General features: G+C 40.9%; 1 protein-coding gene across 3 annotated transcripts in view; it reads left to right on the top strand.

Moving 5' to 3' along the window:
• The first annotated feature begins 335 nt into the window (after nt 1–335).
• Nucleotides 336–8,788, top strand: part of LOC120798806 (enhancer of polycomb homolog 1-like) — a 30,854-nt gene continuing 22,401 nt past the window's right edge. The window contains exons 1-2 of one of the 3 annotated variants that reach the window (XM_040143462.1): nt 336–695; nt 4,923–5,010. Coding sequence is in view for 2 of the 3 variants with exons in the window: in XM_040143460.1 (XP_039999394.1) it covers nt 6,760–6,912 (153 nt within the window). In the remaining variant the exon portion in view is untranslated. Of the gene's footprint in view, nt 696–4,922; nt 5,011–6,431; nt 6,913–8,788 lie in introns of those variants that run through there. The other 2 variants (XM_040143460.1, XM_040143461.1) reach the window with 2 other exon arrangements.

The following is an 8,788-nucleotide window of genomic DNA, read 5'->3' as shown; positions in this document are numbered from 1 at the left end:
TTTGCTTTCAAGGGCCTAGAACTCCTGCGCAGGTGCGTTCTGTGAATAAAACCGGGTTGTGTAAAAAGCGTCCGAAATCGAAGCCTGGGCTTAAAACCCCCGAGCGAACGGGACGGACGCGAGAGCGGAGCGTCGTTACGGCGGCGAGGAAAAGATGGCCGAAGCGCAGGCTGCGTGCTGACATCGCCAGCCAATCACGTTTCGCTCCATCCCCCCGTGGAACGTGACGCCACGAGCCCGGCGGCTCTCCGCGGGTGATTGGTGGCCTCGGCTGCCCAATCGCGGGCCGCCTCTTGCAGCAAAGTTGTTAACCCCCAACAGTAGCACTTTGGTTTCCACCTCTCTAGTTTCGGACTGCTTTTTTACATCGACAGGAAAATACCGACTTTTCATCGACCGAAAAAAAAAAAAAAAAAACGCTTTCTAACGGGCTGGATATAAACCGGACACGGGCTCTTCCCACCAGGACCACCGGCTCACCGTTTGGCGTTTTATTATGAAACCAACTAGGAGAACTAGCCGTGGCTAACGTTAGTGTTAGTTTGGCTCCCTCTCTGGCTAGCTGCGTCGTGTTGGTGTTACCTGGCGTTTTTTTTTTTTGTTTTGTTTTTGTTTTTTTAAAATTATACTTCTGACTGGCAGAAATGTTGCCCATCTGCCTTTAAATCCCCGACGTGTGCTAAATGATCGACTTGGTGAGTATTTTCTTGTAATTTTTTTTTTTTTTTTTTTTTTTTTTACTTGAATCGATGGCTGCTTTAAAAAAAAAAAAAAAAAAAAAAAGGCCATCGTGAAAAGTGTTTCTGGCATCAGATGATTTCATACACGCAATCAAATTCCTGGCTGGTCAGCTGGATGCAATTCAGCACTAAACCCACAACTTCCTAATCACTTACTCAGCTCTCGAAGCAAAGCGATTGAGATATCGATCGATGTAGGCAAAGGAAATGTGTGTTTTTTTTTTTTTTTTCATTGTGTAAAACAAAAATGTAGTTCGGCAGTTGCATTAATGGCAAAAACTAGAATGTCGGAAACCCGATCTAGCTCATGGGGAGAGTAAACATCAGCGGGAGGCAGAGGTGAAGAGTCGATGAGAGGCTCACGGACTATTTTGACATGATTTCGTGTGAGGGTTTTTCCATCATCTTGGTTTGAAAATGTGACATTATTGGATCACGGGCTTTAGGGTGTGTGGCTAAACAGTGCCAGGCAGCTCCTGTGGTCTGCCAGAGAACTGCTCGGCCCTGGCCTGCATGGGTCTGGACCACAGACCGTATCCCTCATACCACCCCCCTGCATTAGTAGCTCCCCTCCTAAAAACACCCACCTCTCCCTACAAGGACCCAAAAAAAACGGGGGAAGAGACCATTTTTGAGTGATTTGGCCTCCCTGTAAAGATGAAGTGTGGGTGACCTGCACACAGCCAGCATTAGAGCTGCCTCAAGGTGACAAGCTGTGGTTGTAGTTCTGTCATTGATTAGTTGATCATTTCTGATTTTAAAAACCTGCTTAGAGTACCTGATTGGTAGGGTTTACTCCTTCAGATAAGCCATGTAAGCTGTTAATCGGAATAGAGCAAAAAAAGGACTGGGTATTGTGGGACAAACCCCACCCTCATGGGATATTTGTAGGCTAGCACAAAGTATGTGAGGTATGACAGTACTCTTTGTTAGGAGGAGATGGTCTGTTAGTGTTCTTACACGTTTTACTAAGTTCTTGGAAGCTTGGTCTTGGTATCGATTTCCCAAACATTAACTTGAAAGACTAAAACATGTCACCCTAGCTCTTGTCATTTTTGTATAATCGGTGGACACTGAGGCCCTGACCTCAGACTTGACTGCTTGCCTTTTTTTTCCTAATTAATAAATAGGCTGGTAAAGAATATGTCAACCATTAATACACAAGCTCAACATTAGTGTAACTGAAGGGGAAAGCTTACCGCTATAATGGGAAGGTAATTTTTCTAAAGGCATGCATCAATATTATAGTCTCTGCATTATATAGTGCTTTCATTTCTTAGTGTATTCAACGCAGGGACATGCACAGATGTATCACCATCTGAACCTTTCACACAGCCGTAACCTCATGCCAATGGGCTCAACTGCCAGACAGCAGAACAGGTAAAATGTCTACAGAAAGTACACATCTCTTACAGTCCTTATCATTGCCGCCCCTCAATTTTAAGTACAGAATTTAGAATATCTTAAGAAATAAATGCAAAATGGGCCAATCTTGTAAATTTAATAAAATGTCCAAACTTACCGAACAAATGCTTTCATACAGTCAAATAAAAAATACAGACATAAGATGTACGTTCGATACAATTGTTGGCAAACCTTTTGATGAATTTAACCTAGTTATTCAAACAAAATAAAAAAACAAGACTCACCGGTGCTTAATTTTCAGTGTTCACATGACCTGAGTTAACCAATGAATGACGGTTTTAGCGCATAAAAAGGGGCTGATTTTTTTTTTCCGAATTTCTTTTTCTCAATGGAAAAGAAAAAAGAGCTGTCTGAGAGCATCAGAAATGCTATTCTCGAAAACAAAACAATTCCAGAGTCTACAAGACAGTCGCCAAAGCTCTCGAAGTCGCTGTTTCAACAGTTTGTAATGTTATCAAGAAGTTTCACAGTCATAAAACTGTTAAGACGCTTCGAGGACGCGGTGCTAAGAAGAATCTCGATGAGAGAAGTCTGCGAAGGTGGATGCAGATTGTGGAAAAAACAGGACAGGCACAAAAAGGCAGGACTAATGTTTGCTAAAATTTTCACAGATGAGTCACAGTCTTTCTGGGATAATGTTCTATGGACAGATGTAACCTAAGTAGAGCTCTTCTGGAACACGGTGCATCGGTTTGTCTATAGGCGATGAATGAAGCCCATAAGGAAAAGAATACCCTACTACAGTAAAACATGGTGGAGGTTCTATCATGCTGTGGGGCGGCTTTGCAGCCTCTGGAACTGGAGGCTTTGAATGTATCAAAGGAATGATGGAATCAGAAGGTTACCAAGATATTTTAGAGCAAAATGTGTTACCCGGTGTCAGAAAATCAGGTTTGAGGTGACCCAAAGCACACAAAACCTACAGCACAGAAGAATGGTTGAAAAGGAAAAGATGGACTGTGTTTAGACTGGCGTGCAACGAGTCCTGACCCAAATCCCATCGAAAACGTGTGGAGAGAGCTGAAATCTGCCGTTGGAAAGTGGACTCCTGCAAACTTAAAATAACTTGTAGGCATAGCAATGGAAGAGTGGCAGAAAGTACCAGCAGACAGGTGCCAGAAACTTCTAGATGGCTACAAGAAACATTCAGAGGCTGTCAGTGTTGCCAAAGGTTCTGCAAACAAATATTAGTGAAGAGTGCCAATAATTGTGTCCGGTTGCACTTTGTGTTTGTATTATATCACTTTCATGCAAGTTTTTTTTTTTTTTTTTTTTTTCTCTCTTTTTTGCTCAGTAACTTTGGACATTTTATTAAAATATTCTGGTTATACAAAATTGGTTCATTTGCATTTATTTCTGAAGTTATTCTGAATTATGTCTTTAAAATTCAGGGGTATCAGTAATTTTGACAAGGGCTATTTTAAAATTGTGCTTCACAATACTTCTGTGGCTTTATTGATAATGTATCACAAGGAGGACTTGGATGATAAGAAATTTTTCAGGAACAATAAATAAAGATAAAAGTATTTAACTGTCCGTAGTCTTATCTTAAATTGAACCAGCTAGTTATGTTTATCCAGCAGGTCACTATTCAAATACAAATCTGTAAACTGTGTTGTCATGTGCCACAGTGCTTATGATCACAATGCTCCTTTGCATAACGGAACTCCTTCCTGGTAATAAATATACATGAATCTGTTTAGATTGGATACTGACTATATCACAGGACAGGTTACTTTGGACTGTAAGAAAACACATTTCTGCAGGGTCTCGGGTCTAACCGAGACCTGGCATTCGGGTGCAGAGTTGGGTTTGTCACAACAAGTCAACACTTTTTTTAACATTAAGTCTTTTGACCCAGAGGTGATGTAACAAAACACAAGAATCTACAGCAGTGCCAGTGACTCTGAGGCTGCACTTGGCCTTTGCGGTCGTTTTAGCCAAATGCTAATGTAAGCCTGCTAACATATTCACAATCACTGATGCTAGTGCTGGTGGCACTAGATGAAAAATCAAAGGATCAGTCATAATTAGAACTCATCGTCTGGTAGCTATGAATGCCTACTAATTTTTAATTTAATTTAATTTTATTTTTTTGTTCAATCTAGTGAATGTGGAGATATTTCACTGGACAATTGAAAACTCTGACTAGCTGATGTGTGCTAGATCAAAAGAGAATCACCGAAGTCATTAGGTTTTATCCTCTGGGATGGACTGCCATGAAATCTGCCAGATATTTAAGCTCCCCAAAGTCGTTTGAACATTTCACACATAACCAAACATGTCAACCTCATGGTGGCGCTAGAGGAAAGGTCAGGGGATCACAAAAGTCGTGAGGATTCATCCTCCTGAGGAACACGAATATCTGTACAAAATTTGCCTTCTCCCCTCATGTTTTGCTACATTGCAGAGAAAAAAGGGTAAATGGCATTTTATCGGCTGTAACAGTGGTTATTTGTGTTATTTAAAGATCACAGCTGAAAAAACCTGATTTAAAATGTATTCAGTATACAAAAGAGTGCATTTGGCGCAACCCATGAATACAGCCAGGTGTGGTCGTTGGAGGGCCAGACCAGGCAGCACAGCTGACAGTCTTGCAGACTGCTGACTTGCAGACCACTTTGTTTGTTTTTTTTTGCCCCCCCCCCCCGTAACTTAGCTGTCGTAATGTCTTTCTTTTTAAAGCTTTGTGTTCATGTAGGCTCTGTCAGAGTTTTGGCTAAATGTCCCTTTTTGCTCTTGTCAATTGGCCCTCAGGTCCTCATGATGCAGTCAGTGGATTTAATGATAAGAGAACCTCAGTTCACCTGGGTGGACCCTGGATGAAGCCCAAAGTCATCAACAGGTAAGGTGTTTTTAATGATTGTTAAATATTATTATAACCTAGCTAAATTAAAATTCTAGGTCTGTCTTTGGCGCTGGTTGTGTAACATACTAAGCATAGATCCCAGAGCAGCACTCCAACCCCCCCAAACCCATTGGGTCATGACAAAAGCTTATCTCAAAGCACCCAGCCCACAGTTCAGTGGGATAAGCAGTGTTAACATTGTCATGGTTGAGGCTTTGACACCGCTGGAGTCTATCACTTTGAATAATGTGTACACCCGGTGAGCTGCACGGCGTTTTGGATCTAGATATTCACCAAATGGTGCGTGCTGTGTGTTTGTACTCCTGAAAATCGAGAGCCTTTGCCTGTCCGACCAGAAGAGGGCGACATTGTTCGCACGGTGAACATGTTCGCCATGAAGCGCTCCACCTGGAGCAAACATTTTTTTTTTTGTTTTTCCTTTTTAATTTCTGTTGTGGGCTATTTTATAGAATCATCGCTGAAAAACAAGGTTCAGTGGATCTGAAAAGTTAGCTCAAGTCAGTTTGCAGGAACCGTTGCTTTTCTGGTTTTTGAGGCTTTGGTTTGTAATGGATTAAGGCTTTTATTCCTCCAGTTTTGCACTGAAGCATAAAACCATCTACCAGAAGAGAAATCTTGAAAGTTGTATTTGGCTTATTCTACTTACTTTTAATATTTTAGATTTAAAAAAAAAAAATGGATTATATATATTTAAAAAATCATATATATATTTATTATTTTTTTATTTTTATTATATAATTATTAATATTTTAAAAATATCTTTTAGGGCATTTATACTGTATTTCCTTAAGCGTAGCCTGTTTTATTTAACCAGGCAACACCCATTTTAACCCTCCTTTTATAATATCAATGCATTACTAAAAGGAAAAGTTATATAACTGAATAAACCCCAGACAGATGAGCTTTAAATTCTCATGACTTCAGGGTTCTGGTTAAAAACAAACGTGTTTATGATATTATATACTCAATAGTCATGGACTGCACAGTCAGTAATTCACAACAAGACCAAATTTTTAATAAGTTGCAAATTTTATAAAATTTCGTGACATTAATTTTATCTTTTTGTTATGCACATACGAATCATTTTTCTTCATTTGTAAATTGATTGATTTATTAATTTTTTCTAATGATTAATTTCCATTTAGTAATTAAATATTATTAAAACTAAGTTGTTTTTTTTGTTGTATATTTCAACCTTTTTAATTTCCCAATAATTTATGTAGAGGTTTCATTAATATGCAATCCATTATTTACTTATTTGTTTTATCATCGCAATAAATATTTCGGCCATGCCCGCTGTTTATTTCAATCATTTATGTGTATGTGTAGAGAGGAGTTAGTTTGCGAGAAGTGCCCCCTTCCCCCCACCCCCGCAACGCGCAAGCGCTCGGGACCGTGTGGGAATGGTCGGTCCGCGAACTGGGGGTTGGACCGCTCCGAACGAAACAGCGCAAAAGAGTTTTAAATGTCCGCCATGTTGTCCATGGCGCACTGAACCAACGATAGGGAGCGGAGCGTAGGAAAAAAACAGTCCGAGAGAGAGCGACCAAGATCCGGGCCTTCCCCCGGCTCCGTTGGCGACGCCCTAAATACAAGCTACAACCATTCGAACGTTAGAATAGAGATTAACCGCACAGAAACATCCATGAAAGCTCCACTCGGTACCGCTGTGAATATTAGGAGATCGGATAGATTTATATTGCATCTCGAATTGTGAAAAAAAAAATGAGTAAATTGTCGTTTCGGGCACGGGCGCTGGACGCTTCCAAGCCACTACCCGTCTTCCGTTGTGAGGATTTACCCGACCTACACGAATATGCATCCATTAACCGGGCAGTGCCGCAGATGCCTACGGGGATGGAGAAAGAAGAGGAATCGGTATGCATTAACAGTTCGAAAATGTGAAAATTTACGCTTTGGTTTATTTTTTATTTTTACATGATCAGAGGCGTCCCTAATTTTTTTTTTTTTTTTTTTTTTTTTTTTTTCTGCGCAAGCCTTCACAAAATGGCCGCCAATTTTCTCAGAAGAAACACGACAGATTTCTGTTGCAGACGGCACATATGTGGGACTCGGACGAATGTTGGGGTAAAGCGGGGATGCATTGTGTCATTATTGGATAAAATTTCCCGGTTTTGCCGGCTTATTTGTGCGTGAGGTGATTTTTCTGAGTACAAAGGAGTCATGTGACTTAAGCAATTCCGACATTTTGTCTTGTCTGTCAGGATGGGGCCTTGTGTTGGCGTAATTGCGAAGGACCAGGGCAAGGGGGAGCTAGTGATTTCATATTGTGTGGCATCTGTGCCACTACCAGACAGAAATGTCAACACTGCTGCCATGCATTTCGAAAAACTCAATCGTTGTCATTTTGGAAAGATACGATATATACGTTTGGTTTGTTTGTATGTGTGTTGACTTTTCACCTGATCTGTAGTGGGGCATGTTATCAAAATTAAGTTAGTTTGCTACCAGCACTTTGTCGTGTCATGGAGTTGTCGATGTATAATACAACCTTTTCATGTTTATTTGTAGTGAGGCTGTGGGCTGTGATCCTACACTGTGTGTGTATATAATTCAGCTGTTGTCATTCAGTTATTGCAACAACTAAAACCATTGTTTGAACAGTACATGTACTGTTCAAACAATCATCCTGTTCGTGGATCAGGTGTATTATTTTTTTATCCCCCAGTCTTACAGCACTCACCTGGAGATATTTTTCTTAATAAATGAATATATGGTGACATTTCAGACTAGGTCTTTTGAGAGGATAAGGTGGTTTTTCGTGATAGCTGTTGTGACTGTAATAAGCATCTGTGTGGTTCCTCATTGTTGACAATTTATTTGCCAGATAAGCACATTAAAGCCCATCTAAAAATCAAAGTCTCCAATGCTTGTACCTTTTGAAATCAATGATTTGAGAAACTCTACTAGCTATTTTGGCAGATAATTGGCTATCCTTTGGTGGACCCTCAGAGCATCCTGACAGAGAGCAACATTTTTATGTGAGATTTAGGGATGCACCAGCCACACAGGCATGTAGATAAATAAGGTCCGCTTCGCTCTCCGGCACCAGCATCCCACAGCGGCATTGTAGTTATCTGTAGGATGTAGTGGGTTGTTTGTAAACTAGATACCCCCCATTGGAATTTGGCTTTGTCCTTCCAATTTGTTCATGCCATTTATCAGACAACAGTGAGGCCCTTATTCTGGGTCCCCTAAGCAATGTAATGACTTCCCCAAGGGTGCAGCGTTGTAGCTGACCCAGCAGTCTTGACCAATGTTTAAATATAAGTGAAAATAAATGGAGAATATCACTTCAGTCGTCTGAGGTGGATGCTGCTGCTGTTCACTGAAAGTTTGCTGCAGCCGGTCTGCCTCCTTGCTCTTGTTGAAGCTCAGTGTCAGGGGTTCAGTGTGTCAGATGGCACAGCAGGCTGGCAGACCAGCAGCACGTGGCGCTCAGGAGGAGATCGGGCAGCAGGAGCTGGGAGGGGGTTGCTGTCACTTCAAAGTCTGTGCTCAGCTGGAGTGCTCGGTTATGTAACAGTTATATTATCATAAGAGGTAGGCCAAAGCCTGCTGCATACCAACCGCTCAGTGTTTGGAGCTGTCTGTCATGAATTTTTACATCAGAGTTCAGATGGAAATTTGCTTTGAATCGTTAATGGCAGTTAATGCAGCTCATTCTTTTTGAAAGACTACTTCAGCATTTAATGCATGGTGTTTCTTAATTTTACTGTAAATGCATGTATTT

The sequence above is a fragment of the Xiphias gladius genome, chromosome 14 (genome assembly GCF_016859285.1).
Source record: "Xiphias gladius isolate SHS-SW01 ecotype Sanya breed wild chromosome 14, ASM1685928v1, whole genome shotgun sequence".
Taxonomy (NCBI): Eukaryota; Metazoa; Chordata; class Actinopteri; order Istiophoriformes; family Xiphiidae; genus Xiphias; species Xiphias gladius.
The sequence above is the reverse complement of the archived record's forward strand: the minus strand, read 5'-3'. Positions and strand labels throughout refer to the sequence as shown.